Source organism: Meles meles, chromosome 11, assembly GCF_922984935.1.
Source record: "Meles meles chromosome 11, mMelMel3.1 paternal haplotype, whole genome shotgun sequence".
In the NCBI taxonomy this organism is placed as follows: Eukaryota; Metazoa; Chordata; class Mammalia; order Carnivora; family Mustelidae; genus Meles; species Meles meles.
In genome coordinates, this window is record NC_060076.1 from 10,764,225 (window position 1) to 10,785,927 (window position 21,703).

The following is a 21,703-nucleotide window of genomic DNA, read 5'->3' on the forward strand; positions in this document are numbered from 1 at the left end:
ATTTAAAATAGGGAAAACGTGTGTTTTCCCGGAGGCCTGAGTGGGAGACATCTGAACGCCAGAGCTACTGGGCGGGAGGACTCCTAACGTTGGAATGGGTGGAGGTTTCTTCAGGTGAGTCCGGGGGCCTCCACAGGATGAGGGTGTATTCCCCACTCTCTGTAGGAAGACATACGGGGGCACGGTGAATGGAAGTTTTCGGGGGACCTCGGGGAAACGGCGCGCCCAGCTCCGCTAGCCCCCGGGACTGAAGACCCGCTCCGGTCTCCGATACCCTCAGGCGGCCCCGCCTCCCGCGAGCGGACTACACTTCCCGGCAGCCCCCGCGGGTGGCGGCGGCCGCGGCGGCGGCGCGGGCAGAAGGAGGCGGCGGTGTGAGAGGCGGAGGGGGCGGTGCGCGCCGGGTACGCGCGCCGGCGACCATGGCGTTCGCCGGGTTGGAGCGAGTACATTAACCCCGGGAGGCGGCGGCGGCGACGAGGGAGCGAGCCTCGAGCGGGCGGGCCCAGCCTGAGGGAAGGGAGGAAGGGGCGGGGAGAGCGCCGGAGGGAGGCCGGTCGGCCGCGGGCGGGCGGGCTTGCAGCGCAGCGCCGAGCGGGGCCCGCGGGCCCATGAGGAGGCCCGGGGACCATGGGCTCCAGGATCAAGTGAGTGCGGCCGGGCGGAGCCGGGCCGGGCGCGGGGCGGCGAGGCCGGGAGAGGGCTGCAGGCCGCGGGCGGCGCGGGGGACTTGTTGCCGGGGCCTGAGGGGCGCCCCGCGTGCCGGCGTCACGCGGGGAGGGGGACGGTTGCCATGGCGATCCAGGGAGGCGCGGGGGCGGGGAGCGCGCGGGGTGGAAGGGCTCTGGTGGTCAGGTGTCCCCTCCTCACCTGAGGGCGAGAGTCGCAGAGATTACAAGGTGGCCCCCTCCCCGGGATAACAGAACCTCTGAAAACGCTCACACAACTGTTGGGGGGAGGGTGAGAAATCTCCGGAAGCAACTCCGCAAATGGGTGTGTTTGGGGCATCCCTGAGAGTTGGGCAGGTCCTGAGAGGTCTGCTTACGGCCTGCGGTCCCCACAAAAAGTCGCCTGAGGTCCTCGGAGGGGTCCACTCCTGGATTTAAGGTCTGGATGGACTGAGGAGGAAGGCCCCTTTCTCTTTCCTCCTTTACCTCTTATCTGTGAAAGTCTCCACACAGCAAGGGCCAAAGGCTATGAAGGGAGATGCCTGTGTGGCGTAATTGAGCACCTGATCCTGATAGTGGTTGGAGAGGCTTTGTAAATCCAGTCTGGCAAATTCCTCATTCATTCACCTGGGGTCCTCAGTGGGGGATTCGTTTTCTGGGGATGTTGTTGATACATCAAACTTCGGGACCCATTGAAACATTGTTGCCTTGCTTCTAGACCTAGAAGTTGACTTTGGGAAGTACAACTTTTACGCAGTCCAGTTTGGGTGTGTTGCTTTAGACTCTATCTCCCCTTCCCGTCAGGTCCTTTTTGGGCCTCTCCCTTCCTTAGCTCTAGAACATGAGATGCCTTATCTCTAATCACTAACAAATGTTCACTTTTCTCCGTGAGTAATAGAATTGTTTAAGGGCACTTAAAAAACAAAGTTGACAGCATAGGCTTTTCCCTAAATGGCTTTCATAGGACACTTTAAACCTGCTTACAAGAAAGTCTGTGGAATGTGTTTATTTCAGCACTTTGAGAATAATGCTGGGGAAGTTTGAAAGGGGAAGGGCCCTGAGAACAAACTGTAATAATTATTCAAATGTTGTCTCTCATGTCCAGTCCATGTCCATGCAGCGTGGCCCCTGCCCCATCCTTGGTCGTCCCTTGACTGGCTTAGGCTTCCCATTCACTAATGGCTCATATGTGCGGCGGCAGGCCTGAGACATCCGCTAAATGAAGCTAGAAAAGTTCGCTTATGATAATGAAAATGGAACAGTCGGATGAGCACACTGTTCATTCTTGATTTTGTGGAAACAAGGGGAGAAAGAAGTGTGCTCCAAACAACAGCTTAAGAGGTTTGGGAGGTAAAAAGACATAGTTTGTAAAGCATTGGGATTAAGGAGGTACTCCAAGTTTAGCTCCTGCTTCTAAGAAAGAGTTGTAAACTTGAATTTCAATAGCACTTAGAAACACTTTCCAAAAGCCACCTTACAGTCGCGGAGTATGCTTGTGAGGATGCTTACCTTTTGTTACCGAGACGTTCAGAAACTTGCCTGACATAAGGCTGTCAGTGTAAGAACCAGCATGAAAATCCAACCAATGGAAGGTCAGATGCCTAGACCTCAGGTCTGTCTTGCTCTTGAAGGTTGCAGGTTAACACACATTTCTCAAGTGTGTTTTGTGGAACCCATTACTGTTACAGCTGAGCACTTGGGTGAAGGAACTTACTAAGGTGTGAAATTAGTGTAAAGAATAGCTTTTTTGATCTTGAAACTACCTTGCTCTGGGATAAAAGCTTAGGCTTGGGAAATATGTTTGCTTTATTTGTGGTGGGACTGAAAGAGAATATGAAGAGAAGTTATGAAAAATAGTTGTGATTTATGGTGACTGTTGATTTCTGTCCGCAGCTAGGAATGGGGTGGACAGGTGGCTAGGGACCATCTACGTAGATGCTGCCCCTAGTCTTTGGAGGAAACAGAACTTTGGTCACTAACTGTTCTACCCTGAAAGGAAAGAACAGAATTAGCTCAAGATATTGAGCTGAGTTGAAATCTAAGTGTGTAGGCTCTGTTGTGTAGGGACAGTCGTGTGTGTGTGTGTGTGTGTGTGTGTGTGTGTGTGTTGGGGTGGGGGTGGAACACAGCACTCTGGGGCCCCTCAACAGGAGAGCACTATGGCCTCCAGTGTTGCCTCTCATCTCTGATGCTGTGTGGCCCAGTCAGGCTGATGATGTGGAATCAGAGCTGGTTCAAATTCCAGCTCTTTTGTGTACTGACTGGAACTTCCCACAAACTACCTCTTTCACCCTCAGTTTCCCTGAGGGTATAATGGGGAGGACGATGTTGTAGAGTCATAATGAGCAATAAAGGCTGTATCCACATGATTGCTGGGCCTGTATTAAAAAATCAGCAATTGCTAGTTCTCTTTTATACCTTCTCGATCAAAAAACCAGAAAACCCGTATATTTTATGCCAGAAATGTCAGAAATGGTATGTTTTAAGAAGTGAAGAAAGTTTTGATTAGACTGTTAATGCGAAGAGCAGGACTTAACATTCTCTTATTAAATAAAATTTGATTAAAACAATACTGTGTAATCGTACAGCTCGTGTCTGTTATATGATTAGTAATAAAGCGGTTGCGTTGCTAGCACAGGTGTTGAGTTACAGTGCTTGATCAGACTTCAAGCTAAGGCCGGTTGAGCATCATCTCTGTGTCAGGCATGGTGGTACTGCTTTATGTGAACCATTTTCATCAAATCCCCACAACTGTCCAATGATATAGGTACTACCGGCCACATTTTTCATGAGAGAAAGGGAGTTTATTTGCCTAAGATTAGTTGCTGTCCCCAGGGAGCCTGCCCTGATCCTGGTTCTGCACTCTCAGCCCCTCCCAGCTCAGCCAGCTGCCCTTATCTGTGCAACCACACCTAGCCTAAGCCCGTTGCCCCTCATCTTGTGCATCTTCTTTTCAGCCTAGAGCAGGTGACCCTCATCTGTGCACTCCTTCCCCATCCCAGGCCAGGTACCCCTCGTGTGTTTCTGTGGCCCCTTGTGTTTATCACTATTCTAGAACCAAATTCAGTTCCTTGACTGTCTTTCCATATTAAACTGGAGAGTAAACTTCTTGAGAGCAGGACTGTCTTATTTGTCCTTGAGTTCCCTGTGTCAGACCTGGTACCTGACATACAAAGTTGTTTAGGAAGAGTTTATGGAATGATTTAAGAAGTGTGGTAGGATCTGAAGATCCTGAATGAGGCTCCAAGGTGAGTGTACATAGAGTTATAAGAACAGTTTGCTACCTGTACTCTTGAGAAGAAAGAGGTTTTATGTTTTTAAGTTAATTGCCCTGGTCTATGCAGAGAATTACTTACCTTTTTCTTTTCTTTTCTTTTTAAAGAGATTTTATTTATTTATTCATGAGAGACAGAGAGAGAGGCAGAGGGAGAAGCAGGCTCCCCGGGGAGCAGGGAGTCCAATGCAGGAATCAACCCCAGGACCCCGGAACCACGTCCTGAGCCAAAGGTAGATGCTTAACCAACTGAGCCACTCGGGTGCCCAATTACTTACTTTTTCTGAAGAGTGCTTTTTTTTTTTTTAAGTTCATGTTCATCTAAACGAACATTGTCTAGCTTCAAACCAAACACCTACTTGGCAGGGAAAGAAAAGGTCAACAATGTGCAGGTAGCACCCTGGAAAGCTCCTGAACTTTAAACCTGAGCAGACCTTTATCTAGAGGGATAAAAGGAGCAGTGGAAACTGGCAATCTTCGACAGGTAGGTTTAAATCTTATTTAGTGTTTGAGTGATCCCAGTGGACTAGAATGTGGTTAATATGAAGCAGTTTAACTGATAATGCAGACATACAGCAGGAAACTGTGTGGCAGTTTAATATTGCTTGTGGTGACATCCTAGAAATTGTTTCCAGGCACCAAGGGCAGGAAGTGGATTTTAAGTAATCGAAGGAAGTATTCTGAGTGAGTTTGAGGAAACGTGACATTTATGGATGCAGAGAAAAGCATACTTTAAGATTTGAAGCCATAGGGACTGGACAGGGCAGCTCATTTGGCCTTGTGGTGGTATTAATTCTGCATTAGCCAACATACCTGTCTTCTGTCCCTGTCAGACTGTGACCTCTTTGAGGTGTGTGACCAAGAAGCATATCCATTTATTCATTCACTCACTCACTGTAGAACTAAGGGTGTGAAGCACCTCTTGAGCACTCAAAAAATATTAGTCATTACTGGTATCGTCATGATTCGTATCATGTGCCTGCTCGTGGGCTGTGTGCTAGGGACACAAAAATGAGAAGGTTTTTCTTCACTTTAAGGTTTTCCAAACTCTCTGTAGTGAGACAGCACTGCAAAACAAAATAAACTCCCTCCAGGCCCCCTCCCCACCAATGAAAACCCCAGTATGATACAGTCTGATCAGTGCTGTGGTGGAGGCACAGCTGGTCCTGAATAGGTAAGGAAATGAAGAGACTGTTTTCCCAGGACGGCTCAAGCAAGGAGAGCAGGCTTCATCAAGAAGGTGTTTAGCTGAGACAGGAGAGATGAGTAAAGGTGTGAAGAGGGCAAGAGTGGTAGCAGAGGGGAGTGGTGATGGTGGTGGCCGTCGTCTCACTAGAGGGAGAAGCAGCACGTGTGAAGATGTGGCGTATTAGGGAAATAAAAATGTTAATTACCACTTCTAGGCACATGCCAGGAATTGTGTTAGACATTCAGCATTATGCCAAATAACACATACTCGTTCCTGCTCTCATGGAGCTTAGAGTCTGGTGGACCCAACAGGTTAAAAATAGCAGATCAATTCCCATAAAGCCACGTGGATGTGCTAGAAAGGAAAGGAATGCCGAGGGAGAATGCAGGGGCGGCTGTCCTGTTTTAGAACAGGTTTACTGTAGGGCTGACATTTGAGCGGAGACTTTGAGCATGAGAAAGCATTTGTCCTGTAAAGGGACGGGGGAAGACTTTTCATTTCAGGTGGAGTTGAGCATATATACACAAAGGCCTCGAGGTGAGAAAACCCTAGATGCATTTCGGGAACTGCTTGAAGGCCAGAGGTTTGGGTAGTAACTGATGGGACAGAGCCTTGAGGTGAGGTCAGAGATACAGACGGGGGGCTGAGTAGGGCCTTGTAGGCCATGGCAGTTAGAAAACAACTTAAGGTGTAATTAACATACTGTAAGATTTATTTTTTTAAAATATATAATTAAGCGATTTTTAGCATACTCACAAAAATGTGATCAATCACTACTATCCAATTTAAGAACATTTCATCACCCCCAGAAAGTAACCTTGTACCCGTTAGCATTCACTTCCCATTCCCCGAAAACTCAGCCCTGAGCAATCACTAATCTACTTATAGTTGCTGTAGATTTATTCTGGGCACTTCATGTAAATGGAATCATACAATATATAATCCTTTGTCTTTCACTTAATATTATGGTCCTGAAGTTTATTTATGTTACAGCATATAAATATTTCATTACTTTTTAATTGGTGAATAATATTTCATTGTATAGATAAAACCACATTTTGTTCATCTATTCATCAGTTGTTAGGTATTTGGGTTGTTTCCACTTTTTCACTGTTATGAATAATGTTGCTGTGAACATTTTGTGTGGACATATGTTTTCCATTTCTCTTGGGTATATACCTAGGAGTGGAATTGCCGGATCATATGGTAACTCTGTTTAAGAAACCGTAAAGCTGTTTTCCAAAGCAATTGTACCACTTTGTGTAAAGTGGTACCTCATTGTGGTTTTGATTTGGCCCAAATGATAGTGTAGAAAACAAAAAATCAGAGTAGACAGAGAAGTTTCTCAGAAGACGTTGGAACTTGAACTGAAAGAAAGGTGAGACTTGATTAAGGGAGGAGGCATTCCCGGAGGGAGACCAGTGGAAGTTTTATGACTTGGGAGTGGGATAACCCCTTTGCATTGTTTTCTGATACAGAAAAGCAGCTTTGGCTTCTTAGGATAGCACTTTTTCAGTCTTATTTTTGGACCGCTCATCATGGGATCCCATTACCAAAATGCACCACAGACTTGCTTGTTTTGTAAGGCCTGTTATGTAGCAGAGCTGACCTGTCTCTCTACTGTGGGATGAGACTAGAAGTTGAAATGTGATGTCCTTCATCTAGGGGTTTACCTAACTCCCCTCCTGCCTCCAACTACTGCTTCTTCTCTTTCCTCTCACCATGCAGTGTTCTCCTGCTAGTCCCCATGGAAGACCGTACAAAAACTTGGGGTGGTGGAATGAGAGTCTTGTTGGAGACTGAGCTCCCCATTATTAGTGCCCAAAGTCAGTCACTTGAATTTTCATGACTTTTCTGGATAGTGTATTGGTGCAGCTCCATTCTAATCTTAGCCATTGCAGTCAACGCAGAGGGCTTTGCACAGCAGCTAGGAAGTTAAAACAGGGAAGGTAAAACCTGGAGTGTTGTAGAAAAATGTGTCTCAGGCTGTCACATCTGTGTGTAAGCTCCTGGCTGGAGTTCTCATTGTGGGTTGCAAAGGTTCAGCCTTTTTCCAGGCCCTAGAGGGAACTAATCTCTGGATTTACAACATCCTTTTTGCTTAAAAGGATTTTGTTGGGGAATGGAAAGATAAACAAGGAAGAAAAATAAACCAAAGAAAACAAAAACAAAGGTAGTCTCCTTGACTTTTATTGGAATCCATACCCATTCTTTCCAAGTATTTAGGACTTGAAAAGGAGCCATATAAAGGAAGTAACAAAAGGTATGTTCAAAATATTTGACTTCCTATAGAAAAGATAGGTTATATTCCCAAAGTTCATTTTGAAAATTGGTTACAGTATTTAGAATGTACTTTTTTTTTTCTTGGAGATACTGTTAACATAGAAATCCATGGGTGTCAAAGATAAAGAATTTGTAGGCAGAGGGAACTGTGTAAAAGACAGGTATGGCAGAAATACAGGACATGTGAATAAGGTCTAGAGGAGATGAAATCGAAAAAAGTAAGCTTATGCCACTGGAACATGATGCCACTGAAAGATTTGAGTTGGGAATGTAATACGATCAGGTTGGGGTTTTTAGGACGATCACTCTGGCAGCATTAGCGTAGAACTATGCTAACTCTGGCCTGTAGATCCACTGGGGTGCGAAAAAAATGTTAGAATTTATATTTGTTTTTGTATCAGTTGTCAAAATTTCTGTTTTTGTGTTTTCAAACGTATAAGTATAGTAAGACATTCTCACAGTTTAGAAATATATGTGTATCAGATGTATGCTCAGATTTTTTGATGGGAAGGAATGCACGGAAAAAAATTGGAGACCGCTGGTATATGGACCTGTGTATGCTGTAGAAGATCAAGGCCTGAAGTGGGGTTTTGGTTGTTGAAAGAAGAGGGACAGATCAGGGAGAGATTTTAGGTAGAATTGACACTACTTGGTGACAAATTACATGTAAGGGGCAAGAGAAGAATCAAGATGACTTGCCAAGGTTAGCAAAGTTATAAATGAGTGTTTGGAAGGTGAGGGCCTGTTATGTAATGTGTTTGCTTTTTCTGAGGAAAAGTGGAAAGTTATAATTGGGAGAAGGCGTTGTAGTCTGCAGTGAGAAAGGAGGAGATTTTTTTTTTTTTTTTAAAGATTTTATTTATTTATTTGACAGACAGAGATCACAAGTAGGCAGAGAGGCAGGCTGAGCAGAGAGCCCGATGCGGGGCTCGATCCCAGGACGCTGGGATCATGACCTGAGCCGAAGGCAGAGGCTTTAACCCACTGAGCCACCCAGGTGCCCCTGGGAGGAGATCTTTAAGGGCTCCTTGGTGAATGTGCGTACTTCATCCGATGAGTAAGACTTAAAGTGGGCTGAGCCAGGTTGCTGAAGGGAAATCCGTCCACGTTCGATTTAGAGAGAGAAAAAAATAAACTTTCGAACTCACTTGAGCCGCAGGAAAGGTTTCAGGGATGTTTCATTGATCTCGCCTAGTCTGTTTGAATAAACAGGAGGAAGGAAACCTGTCTAGAGCAAGATGCTGTTTGACTCCAAGCAAACAGTTCTTGTGCTCAGCGTGTGAGAGGAGCTGCGGGATGTGGGCCTCGGAGACACGCAGTCCCCGTCCGAGTCCCAAGTTTCCAGCCTCAGTTTTTTTTTTTTTTTTTGTAGAAGGAAGCTGATAAATTGATCTGTAGGATTGTTGTAAGGATTAGAAGCAATCTTGTATCTCACCTTCAGCAGAGAAATGATTGTGGAGTAAATGGCAGCTGTCATTAACATTGCTTGGTGAGGATGGACACACTTATTTGAACCCCTGGAGTCAACGTCAAAGCAGGTGTTCCTTTTTATAGTTTTTTTTTTTAAAGCCGCAGAGAGAGTATTTGCTTTTTCTTTGTGAGTATGTTAGGTATGATGTGTTGTATATTTTACTGAATTTATTTGAAGTTCTGTGATCCTCATATATGCAAAGCATTATTCCTTTTGCTGGCTGGGATAAAAGAAGCTTAAAGTCCACTTAGATAAGATGAGCATGTAAGAACAATAGTATTTAACATTTGATGCCTCTCCTCTCAAACAATATCTGAAAATTTTTATTCAGTTCTACATAAGATTTGCCTCATTTATATTTCTTTGTTTAGCTGATGGTACTGTTCATTTCTAGTTTTTTTTTTAAGATTTTATTTAGGGTGGGTGGGAGAGGAAATCTGAAGCAGACCCCCACACTGAGCACAGAGCCTGATAAAGGGCTTGATCCCACAACCCCGAGATCATGACCTGGGCTGAAACCAAGAGTCGGACACTGAACGAACTGAGCCACCCAGGCATTCCCACTTTTAGTCTTTTTTTTTTTTTTTTTTAAAGATTTTATTCATTTGACAGACAGAGATCACAAGTAGGCAGAGAGGCAAGCAGAGAGAGAGAGAGAGGAGGAAGCAGGCTCCCCGTTGAGCAAAGAGCCCGATGTGGGACTCGATCCCAGGACCCCGAGATCATGACCCGAGCCGAAGGCAGAGGCCCAATCCACTGAGCCACCCAGGTGCCCCTTTAACCTAACTTCTCATTTCTTTTTCCTGGGTGCTTAAAATTATTGTTCTTAAGACTTTTTTTTTTTTTTAAAGATTTATTTATTTATTTGACAGACAGAGATCACAAGTAGGCAGAGAGGCAGGCAGAAAGAGGAGGAAGCAGACTCCGCTGAGCAGAGAGCCCGATGCGGAACTCGATCCCAGGACCCTGGGATCATGACCTGAGCCGAAAGCAGAGGCTTTAACCCACTGAGCCACCCAGGCGCCCCATGTTCTTAAGACTTCTTTAAGGGAAATTTTGAACATCTACAAAAGTAGAGAGAATAGTACAGTGAGCCCTCAAATGGTCATCAGTGTTAAAACACTTACTAATGTATGGCTTATTTAGTTCCATTTATAGATAACTGATTGTAACTCCTCCTGTCCTCCGGACCTGGATTATTTTGAAGTGAATTCTGACTATCGTATCTCATTCTTTTTTTGTTCGTTTTGTTTTCAGAGAGAGGGAGAGTAGAGATTTTTTTTTTTAAGGTTGATTATTTATTTGACGCAGAGAGAGAGAGAGAGAGAGATCACAAGTAGGTAGAGAAGCAGAGAGGGGGAAGCAGGCTCTCCGCTGAGCGGTGAGTCTGACATGGGGCTCGATCCCAGGACCCTGCGATCATGACCTGAGCCGAAGGCAGAGGCTTAACCCACTGAGCCACCCAGGTGCTGAGAGTGGAGATCTTGAGAGAGGGAGAGGGAGAATCCAAGCAGCGCAGAGCGTGACCTAGGGCTCCATCTCAGGACCCTGAGATCATGACCTGAGCCGAAACCGAGTCAGTTGCTCAACTGACTGCACCACCCAGTCATCCTGTCCTATCTTATTCTTAAATATTGCCATACGTGTCTCTAAAAGATAGACTTTCTTTTTTAAAAACATAACAATGACATCACACCTAAAAAAGAAAAATTCCTTTGTATCATCAAATATGTTCAAAGTTTTCTAGTCATGTATATTTTTAGTGTTGATTTGCTTAAATCAAGTAAGATCATACTGGTAAGTATCTTTTTTCCTTCTTGCAATTTATATATTGAAGAAGTGTGTTATTTGTCTGATGTAGTTTACATTGCATCCTCTTTAATATGTCCTGTCCCCTTTATTTCCTACAAATTGGTAGTTAGATTCAGTTACTTGATCAGATTCAAGTTCTTTTCTTGGCAAGAATACTTAAAATGTGGTGATAGGTATTTTCATCAGTAGGGACATTATATCTGATTATCTCTCTTTCTGGTCTTTTCATTAGGGGCTGTAAAATGGTGATTTTTACATTATCATTTCTTCATACTAGCTATAGTATGTCTATATAGAAAAACTTGCCCATATCCATTATTTGGTTACTGTGAGGTACAGTTCATCCAGGAAAAGTAGGATTAAATATTTGATGCCCTTCATTTTTCAAACTGAGTTTGCTGGTGTTTTCCAAAGACGACTGTTTTTTTTCCCCTCAAGTGTCACTTAAACACATAGATTTAAACCTGTTTACTATATTTGAATTACCATAGTTCTCACTGATGTATAATTTGTCATATCTTTGTCTAGTGACAGCTTCTTCATGTTAGCTTCTAGAATCCTTTTGGCAGGATCCTGATCCCAGTAGTTTTTAAAATAGCTCCCTTGCCTTTTGGTAGGATGAGATGTTCTGAGCTTGTCTTCTATTTTTCCTGCTCCAGACCTGTATTCCTCTGTTTCTCTAAGGAGTTTGGTGGGAATTGGTATTAGAGATTATAATCTGGGTTTTGGGACTATTTTTGTTTAGTTTTTTTGCTACTAGTCAGTTGTTATTCCAGGGTTTTCCAGGGGTCAGCACTAGGAAATAAGTGTGTGTGTGTTAAAGGTAGACTGTTCATACTGATATTTCTTTTTTTTTTTTTTTTAAAGATTTATTTATTTATTTATTTGACAGAGAGAGAGATCACGAGTAAGCAGAGAGGCAGGCAGAGAGACAGGAGGAAGCAGGCTCCCCGCTGAGCAGAGAGCCCGATGTGGGGCTCGATCCCAGGACTCTGAGATCATGACGTGAGCTGAAGGCAGAGGCTTAACCCACTGAGCCACCCAGGTGCCCCCATACTGATATTTCTGATTCAAGACTATAGCATTTCTATTTGACCTCCTCACCCTTGTATCCGAATCTCCTAGTGCTCATCCCAAAAGTGCTGATTTCCAGTGACACCAACAGAAGTACCTTTTCTCAGGTAAATGGTAGCATTCTGAATGCACTTTTCTCTCCTTCCCTTTTCTCATTTTATAGTAGAGAGATCACTTCTAGTAGTGTCTGGCGATCATACTCATTTTTCTTTAAGGACCGCATAGTTAGTACTCAGATGGATGGATTATGGGTTATTCAGGCAGTCTTATACTGATGGCCGCTTAGATTGCTTCCAGTGTTGTTATTACAAATGGCGTTGCAATGAATATCCTTATACATGTGTCTTTCTATATTTTTACCATTATACCATTGGGATAGATTTTTAGAGCTGGAATCGCTGGATCAGAGAGCAAACTTATATGTGATTTTGCTAAATAGTGTCCGATTCCCCTCCACAGGGATTTTGCCAGTACATAGTCCCACATATGAGAGTGCCTGTTACCTTACAGCTTCACCAAGGGAATGTGTTTGTCAGACTTTAAAATTGTTTTAATCAAAGTTACAATGCACGTGGTAAAATAGTTTGCAAGCACTCATGATGGAGAGCATTGAGTCTGTACTCTATCCCCCCAAGAACCTGTATTAACAATTTTACTTCTAGTTCTTCTAGAATGTTAACCCGTAACCCTTAGGTAGATCTTACTTAATTTAACTTTAGACAGTATTTGTTGACTCCCTGAAGTGAAAGATGATGCGTATCTTTATAGTAATTCTTTGCCTCTTCTAGGGTTTTATATATTTTTTAATACATATGTATATATATATATTGGTATATATACTAATATATAGTTTTTATATATTATATCATTTCTAATTTTTAAAAAATATTTTATTTGAGAGATAGCGCAAATACAGAGGAGGTGCATAGGATGGGGGAGAAGCAGACCCCGCACTGAGCAGGGAGCCCCATGTGGGGCTCGATCCCAGGACCCTGGGATCATGATTTGAGCTGATGGCAGATGCTTAACTGACTGAGCCACCCAGGTGCCTCTGTTATTTCTAATTCTTATAATGGTTTTATTTTGACATTGTTACTTAACGCTTTTTAATCCATTAACTTTCAACAGTGTTTCATGATTCTCCACTCTCTAAAGGAAGGATACCTATTGTTTCTAGTTTCTCTAAGCTGTACTTTTACTTTTATGTGGTTGTTTTAGTTCTGATCCATGGCCAGACCTTTATTTATCCTTAGGTTAAGTCTAAAAATTAAATGTTATTATGAGTATTTAAATAAAAGTGTTATTATAAGTATTTAAATACTGCTCCACATAGGCCAAGTAGTGTGCTGGATAACCTTTTCTTCCTTTTTGGTGTAGTGTCATCCCATTTGAAGGAGAATGTTCTTAACATCGGGGTCATATAAACTTTTTTTCTTATAATCCATCCAGAATTAAAAGCTATATTCTATATTTTAATATATAGATTAATTTTGCAATTATTTGCACAAAAAAGCACAAGGGGACACCTACCCTGTATAGATAGCAGCCCAAGATGTCACACGAGTCCTTCCATCCTCATTTTGGCAGACAGAAGGCTCTACTTTGCACCCTTTGTGGGAGTTGGGGCATTTTTCGGAGCATGAGCCTTCGCTTTGACTTTGACCTTGTTAGTAGCTTCAGACCAGCACAGCCTGGTGGCCTGGCAGTGTTGTAATAAGTGTGTCTCTTCAAAAAAAAAAAAAAACAAAAAAACCCAAAAAGCCCGGGCGGGGGGAGGGGAGGCATGTCTCTCAAACTTGAGACTGATGCCTTTTAGGGCCTTGAATTTGGCAAAAGCCTCAATGGCTTTAATTTTATTTTATTGGTCTGCATCTTCTTTAGAGCCTTCTTGTGTTTCTTGACAAAGGTTCAAAGTTCCTAGGAACTTAGATTCTACCTCCTTTTTTTTTTTTTTTTTAAGATTTTATTCATTTATTTGACAGAGAGAGATCACAAGTAGGGAGAGCAGCAGGCAGAGAGGAGGGGAAGCAGGCTCCCCACAGAACGGAGAGCCGGACACGGGGCTTGATCTCAGGACCCCGGGATTATGACCGGAGCCGAAGGCAGAGGCTTTAACCCACTGAGCCACTCAGGCACCCCTAGATTCTACCTCCTTAACCTATCTTTATGATTAGGGCTTACTGATACCATTCTGTGCCATTTGATACTGTGTGGTATGGTTCCTGGACTTGGCCATGTCTGCATTGCTGCCTGCAGTTCAGAAAGTGCTTGAGACTGGAAAAGAGAGCTGTATTTGGATTTTGATTTTTTAAAAATATTAGTCTCATTTTCCCCTTCTCCCTGCTTTTCTAATCCTTTTTGCCTCTTGCATTATTTGCTTTATCATATCCTTAATTTTTTCCAAACTTAAAATAATACTCAGTCTTAAGGCTTTCTTTTTTTTTCCCCCTCTTGATGGCTTCCTCCTACTTTCCTGTTCTGATTTGTGCAAAGTTAGCTACATTGTTGTAATCCTGGAATGTCCCTTCATCATGCTCCTATTTCGTTATTTCCTGGCCCCTGTGTTATTTTATTTCATTTGCCGGAGTTCATATTCTAGTTCTTACAGGAGACAGTCACAGCAGTGGACTTGTAGAAAGGGTGCATTTGAGTTTTTCCATGTCGGAAAAATGTCTGCTTTCTCAAACCTGGTTGATAATTTGTATGCTGCTGGAGTTCTAGGCTCTAGAATTTGGCCCCAGAATTTTGAAGAAAGTTTCCTACTGTCTTTAGCTGGCTTCCTCTGACCCTGCTTCCAAAGGGGAAGGGAATACTTTGCCCTCTTACTGCCATTTGGGGTATATGTGTAGGTTCCTTGTTCAGGCTTCCTTAACACCAGGGTGGGAAATTCCCTTTTATGAGTGGTGGGTGGGAGTTCTGATTCTCTGAGAAGACTCCACTGATAGCTCTCTGGCTGGTAGAGTAGTGCCTTTTTTTTTTTTTTTAAGATTTATTTATTTATTTTATAGTGCATATGTGCACGCTTGTGAGTAGAAGGGAGAGGCAGAGGGAGAAGGAGAAAGGGAATCCTCAAGCAGAATCTCCACTGAGCACAGAGTCCCATGCGGGGCTGGATCCAGGACCCTGAGATACTTGAGCAAAATCAAGAGTCTGCTGCCTAACCGACTGAGCCACCCAGGCGCCCCTAGAGTAGTGCCTTTTTGCTGCTCTCGCCACAGCTTCAGTTACAGGAGAGCGGAAGTCCAGGTTCTCCACATTCTCCACTGAAACCACAGTGAGGATGTCCTCGTTACTGCTGGGGATGATGAAAGTCCCAGCCCCCTACTTGACTTAATTTCTTCACAGCCTGGCCAAGATAGAAATTTGGTTTCTTCCCTGCTTGTCCTTTGTTGGCTTGAGTGGAAAAACCACACAGGGTTTTCTGTGGTGTTTGGCTGATGTTTGGTGGTTTTTTCCCCTGAATTTTCTCACTTGTCAGGGTGTCCCTTTTCTGGCTCTTTGGCTGACTTTTTTGGGAGGTTTTTTGGTCTGCATTAATTGCTGTTTATGGGTTGCCACTTTAGTCATGAATGGAGATTGAATTTTATCAAATGCTTTTTCTACATCTATTGAGATGATATGATTTTTCCCATTTGTTAATGTAAGTGATATTTATTTTCAAATGTTTAACTTTGCATCCCAGGTATAAACCCATTTGGTCATGATATATTATCCTTTTTATCCATATTGCTAGAATCAGTTTCCTGATACTTATTTTATGGTCACATCTATATTCATAGGAGATTTTGGCTGTAATTTTTGTTTCTTGTAATGTTCTTGTCAGATTTTGGTGTCAAGGTCATGCTGGCCTCAAAAAGGAAAGAAGATTGTATTTTAAACTAGGAGTGGTATGGTTTTTAGTATAGAAAGTCATCAGTGATTGCAGCTTTTTGGATGAGTGTTGAATTTAGGAAAATTCAGTATTACTCATAAGCAGTGGGAATAGGGAAATGCTTATCAGTGTTTCCCTATAATACGAGGGGATAGATAATCCCTCCCTATACCCCCACCCCATATGTGCTTATATTTTTTTACTTATTTTGGCTGAATAATCTCATGTCAAGTTGATGCCCCCCTGATGTTTTATCTGTTAGTGTTTTAGTGCATATCTCCTAAGAACAATTATATTCTGTATATATAATGAGGATACTTTTACCACCATCAAGAATTTCACATTCATACAACATTATCTAAAAAAACAATCCATATTTAAATTTTCCCAGTTCCAATAATGTCCTTTGCAGCTGTTTGTTTTGAGCCTGGGTCCAGTTAGGGATCATATGTTGCATTTGGTTTTCCTGTCTCTTGTTCCCTTTTATCTATCCCTTTACCCACATTTTGGCTCTAACATTGACTTTTTAAAGCATCCAGACCAGTTGTTTTGTAGAATTTCTCACATTTAGAATTTGTCTCATTGTTTCCTCATGCTTAAGTTCATGTTTAAACATTTTGGCAAGGGGCGCATGGGTGGCTCAGTCAGTTAAGTGGCCGCCTTCAGCCCAGGTCGTGGTCCTGGAGTCCTGGGATCAAGCCCCGTGTTAGGCTCCCTGTTCAGCAGAGAGCCTGCTTCTCCCTCTGCCTCTGCTTGCCGCTCTGCCTACTTGTGCTCTCTCTCTCTCTGTCAAATAAATAAAGAAAATCTTAAAAACAAAACAAACACTTTGGCAACAATACCATGGGTAACGTGTCTAATGCTGTGCATTTTTATTCTCCTTGGAGCTATTCTTTTTTCTTCCATTCTTTTTTTTTTTTTTTTTTTTTAAAGGCTCTTATTTGTTGTCTTTCTTATCCTCTTGTAGCTTTCTGTTCCTGTTTTGTAAAAGTCCTGTTTTTTTTCTGTTCTATTTAAGGATACCAGTTTCCTGAAACATGTTTCTTAATCGTTTTCAGAGATACATACTTCTAAGAGACGATGTTCCCATTCCTCAATTTGCAGTATTTTTAAACAGTCTTTTATTTTCTGTATGCCCTTGAGCAAGGTGAGCTCTATCTAGATTTGTTGTTTGCCATGAGCAAGGCGAATGGGTTACCGTGGGCACTGTTCTTTGTGCCCTAGGTGGCTGTCAGGTCCCCTTCTCAGATCTTGTATCTGAAGGACTGGTTCATATTCACTGTACCAGTTGTATTCCTAGTGACTAGCAGTCATCTGTGCTACTGAGGTCAAATTTTATTCCCTCACTGTGTTATACTCTCCTATTCTGAACTCTGGTGACCTATAGAAGAAATGAAAATTCCAAGTATACTCCGTTAGAGTTGTTCTTGTCTCTGTTCTCACTGTGCTTTTTGAGTGTAATTATTATAACTAATATAACTCATTTTAAAAACAATTCAAGAGATTAAGTGGCTCTCCCTATTTAAAGTATGTGTGTATGATCCGTGAGTGTAACCAGAATTGAAGGGCACAGTGACTGAAGGCGGGTAGACCAATTAACCTATTATAATAGAAGAGAGGTAATGAGGATTGATATTTGGATGTTTCCTTTTGGTTTGCATCACAATGGCTTTTAAGAATCCAGCTATCAGTGAGAGTTGTTAAGAAGTAGGTCTCAGAAGATTAAAAAGTCTTCACAACCAGATAGATGATGACTCTAGGGTTTGTAGCCGGGTGGACAGAGGAGAAGGTGGCAGTGCTGGCATTAAAGAAGGAAGTAGAGATTTTCTGCGCTTGATTTTTTTTTTCATTGCTTTGATTTGAGTTCTATTTTTTTTTTTAAGAATTTATTTATTTGACAGACTGAGATCACAAGTAAGCAGAGAGGCAGGCAGAGAGAGGGCAGGGAAGCAGGCTCCCTGCGGAGCAGAGAGCCTGATGCGGGGCTTGATCCCAGGACCCCGGGATCATGATCTGAGCTGAAGGCAGAGGGTTAACGCACTGAGCCACCAGGAGCCCCTGATTTGGGTTCTATTGAGTGTGAGTTTACTATCCATGCGGTGCTCTCCAGGGACAGTTGAAATTTTGGACCTGAAGGTCATTGGAGAGGTGGGAGCTAAAGATAGTTTGGGAGTCAGTTACAGAGTGATGAGTAGTGAGAACTAAAGATATTTCATAAATCCTAAGTAGGCAGATGGAGGGCAGGAGGGAGGGAAAGATCAGTAAGATGTTGGAGACATCTCACCTGCCAAATCCAGATATCAAGTTCCATTTATTCATGTACTCTCCTCCTTCTCCACTGCTGTCCTCTTGGTCCAGGCCACCATACTCTCAGCATAATGGCTGTGATTTCTTCTGACTGGGTTCTTTACCACTCTTGCTTCTCTCCAGTCCTATCTATACAGTGTCCAGAATGAGTCTTCCAAAGGGCAGACCTGATCAGGTCAGTTCACTGTTACTCTTCTTGTCTTTTCTGTGGTCTACAATCTTCAAGAAGTCAGGTACGGTAAAAGCCTTGTTCACTGTCAAACCTTGAGTGACTTACACAGTATGAGGCACATAGTAGGTACTCAGTTAATACAAACTGAATAATTAAATGAATGTTTAATACAGCGTAGAGGTTTGGGGTTGATTTGGTTTGATCTTAAAAGAGTATGATCAGGGGCGCCTGGGTTGCTCAGTGGGTTAAGCCTCTTCCTTTGGCTCAGGTCATGATCTCAGGATCCTAGGATCAAGCCCCGCATTGGGCTCTTTGCTCAGTGGGGAGCCTGCTTTCCCCCCTCTCTCTGCCTGCCTCTCTGCCTACTTGTGATCTCTCTCTCTCTCTGTCAAATAAATAGATAAATAAAATCTTAAAAGAGTATAATCAATAAGTAATCTTTTCATATATTTAACCCCACTATTTGTGATTGTTCCAAATAACTGATGATCCCCAAATCATGTGGCTTTGGCAGATCCTCTTCGGGATTATAAATATTTGTATTTATTTTCTGAGGCTGTTGTTATGCTTTATTCCTGGAGTAAATCCTGAGAATCAGCAGAGAAAGTCCAGAATGTGGAGGATGCAGCCTGGATGTGCCTCACTTGTGGTGACTACAGTATAAAGTCATTTATTTTTATACTGATCACTGAAAGTTGTTTCTCCTCTACTTGTAAGACGGCTCTTCTCTTTGGTGCCAGAGGACGGGCAGTCACAGCCTGGAATTAAAAAGGAAGAAATTTATAGAGAGTTCTGATGGCCTACTTCTTAATGTTTTCTCTGGCAAATTGGTCTCACCTTTCCCACCTTGGTCTGACTTCCTCACTGGGAAAGTTTCATATTGCGTAGGAAAGAACAATTTAGCAGGAATAGGAGTTGCACATTATTAGCTCAGTGGTGCTCAAACCCGTTCAGGTGATGGGGTACGTAAAAGTCATGGTATTGTGTGGAATACTCTGAAATATTTATATATTAAATGTCAAACTACATTTTCCCCCTAAATCAGATACTATTTTATATTATATTTTAGAATAGAATAGGAGTGAGAAAGGCTTAAGAAAAATTGATGGTAGGAAAACTTAAAGTAGATTACATTATTTTTTCATGCAAATTGGGAAGCAGCCATTTTTGGCACTTCAGCCTGGTTCCTAAACCTGCAGTGTTTTAAGTAGCATAACTGGAGAACTATTAAATTAATTGAATATGGGGGCGCCTGGGTGGCTCAGTGGGTTAAGCCACTGCCTTCGGCTCAGGTCATGATCTCAGGGTCCTGGGATCAAGTCCCACATCGGGCTCTCTGCTCAGCAGGGAGCCTGCTTCCCTCTCTCTCTCTCTCTCTCTGCCTGCCTCTCTATCTACTTGTGATCTCTCTCTGTCAAATAAATAAATAAAAAAATATTAAAAAAAAAATTAATTGAATATGGGGGAAAGAAGAAGTAAAGTAAAAGGTGACAATATTAAGGTTTTCAATCTGGGAGCATCAAAACCTCATGAACAGAAACTGGTGAGTCAGGAGAGAGAACTGGCAGGGAGGTCAAAAAGGGTGGCTTTGGTTGACTCTAAATCATGATAGGGCCAAGGAGAAGAATGCAACAGGCAGTTAGAATGTAGGCTTAGGGCCTCTCATAGAGTAAGGCCATCAGTAAATATTGGGTGCCACTGTTACTAGGAAGAGAGTTTAGAGATTTGGAAATCATTGGTGCGAATGAAGAAAATGAAGCTGTGAGAGTTGTTTTCAGGCTGAATATAGCAAAGCATAGTTCAAGGTTTGAACCTGGGGGAAAGAAGAGACTTAGATAGTGTAGAGTGCTGCGGGGATGTCAGTAGAAATGGGAATCCAGAGGAGAGGGTTTGGTTTGACAGTGAGTTGCAGATGTCCTTTGAGAAAATGGTCTCAGTATTATATGCATTAATTCATTCACGCAAGACAGAAATCTAGGCATTCTCTTCAATATCTCTCCTGTTACTTGTCCCTTCAGTATTAGGATGAAGTGCTGTCAAATTTACCTTCCCAAGTAGGACACAGAAGTGAAACTACACAAGAGTAATGGATACATTAGACTTTATCACAATGAAATCTTTTGCTCACCCAAAAACACTCTTTAGGGAAATGACAAGTCAAGGCACTGAGTTCTAAAAACTCAATTTATAAACTCTTACAACTCAGTAAGACAAACAATCTAATAAAGAAAAATGGGCTAAAGATTTGAACGCTTTATCAAAGGAGATGTACAGATGGCAAATAAGCTTATGAAAAGATGCTTAGCATCATTAGTCATTGGGAAAATGCAAATTAAAACTACCTTGAGAAAGCCCTGACACATCCCATAGAATGGCTAAAATTAAAGAGACTTACATTAGGAAGTGTTAGGAAGAATGTGGAGCACCTGGCACCCTCATGCCTTCCTGATAGACTCAGAGATGGGCCGTGGTGTTCAAAACCAAGTTTATGGGGTCATGTTCCTGAGCTTCCCTCCTTCTGTTATCTCCCCAGTTCCCTGGGGCTCCCTGTCAGTTCTGGTGGCCAGAAAACTGGGGCTTTATTTATCCTGTTTTGCTGTGCACCTCCCACGACTACATCTGTGGTCCAGACCTAGCAGTGGGAGGGCACAGAGAACAAATAAGTAATTGGGATTTGCCCCATTCTCTTCGGGTTACACTACTGGTTGGAAAGGAAGGTTCTTCACTCATTGCTTTAGGTATCTGTAGATCCTCCCACTTTCCCATTCCTTGAGCCTGAAATAGAGTGCTTTTCCTGGAACTTGGTCTATGCTGTTGTCAACTTCCAGTTTTTATGCCGCCTTATGTCCATGCTGAGTGATACCAGAGGAAAGGAAATGGTAAAGGTGTGGTTTATCACTGATTTGGTGAAATTTTGAATTCTAATCTTCTGCCCCAATCCATTTACTATTGTTTACCTTTTTTGATCCCTCACGTAGATGCTCCTTGAATTTGACCCTGGGTGTACAGAAGTATTTTATAGCTGTGAGAGACAAGGTGGAGTATGCTGACTATATTTTACTTGGAACCAGAACTTCCAGATTTCTTTTTATTTATCCTGCTCTGCATTCATTGGACTCCTTGAATGTGTGAATATGTATCTCTTGTCAGTTTTGGAAAATTTTCAGCTCTTTTCATACCAAGAACTAAGTGAAGATGGGAATCCAAAAAGAGTACATAGAGCCTTGAAACTAGCTTGGGTTGTGCCCCATTCTCTTTACCTCTTCTGGAATATTGATTAGTCTTAGAATTTCTGGGTCTATCTTTGTCTTTTGCTTTTTTATTTTTATTTAGTTATCAAAAGATTTTATTTATTTACTTGTCAGAGAGCACAAGCAGGGGGAGCAGCAGGGAGAGGGAGAAGCAGGCTCCCCACTGAGCAGGGAGCCGATGTGAGACTCGATCCCGGGGCCTTGGTATCTTGACTGAAAACAGATGCTTAACCAACTGAGCCATCCGGGTATCCCTATTTTCTGCTTTTTTTTTAATAATTTCTGTCTCTAAATGCTTTTCTGTACAATTTCTGTAGGTTCACTAATTCAC

General features: G+C 42.7%; 1 protein-coding gene across 5 annotated transcripts in view; it reads left to right on the plus strand.

Annotated features, from left to right (window-relative positions):
• Nucleotides 1-401: 401 nt before the first annotated feature.
• Nucleotides 402-21,703, plus strand: part of DENND1A (DENN domain containing 1A) — a 493,090-nt gene continuing 471,788 nt past the window's right edge. For 4 of the 5 annotated variants that reach the window (XM_046022043.1, XM_046022046.1, XM_046022045.1 and 1 more), the window contains exon 1: nucleotides 403-647. In XM_046022043.1, coding sequence (XP_045877999.1) covers nucleotides 631-647 — 17 coding nt within the window. In that variant the 5' untranslated portion in view covers nucleotides 403-630. Of the gene's footprint in view, nucleotides 648-21,703 lie in introns of all 5 variants that reach the window. The other variant, XM_046022048.1, reaches the window with a different exon arrangement.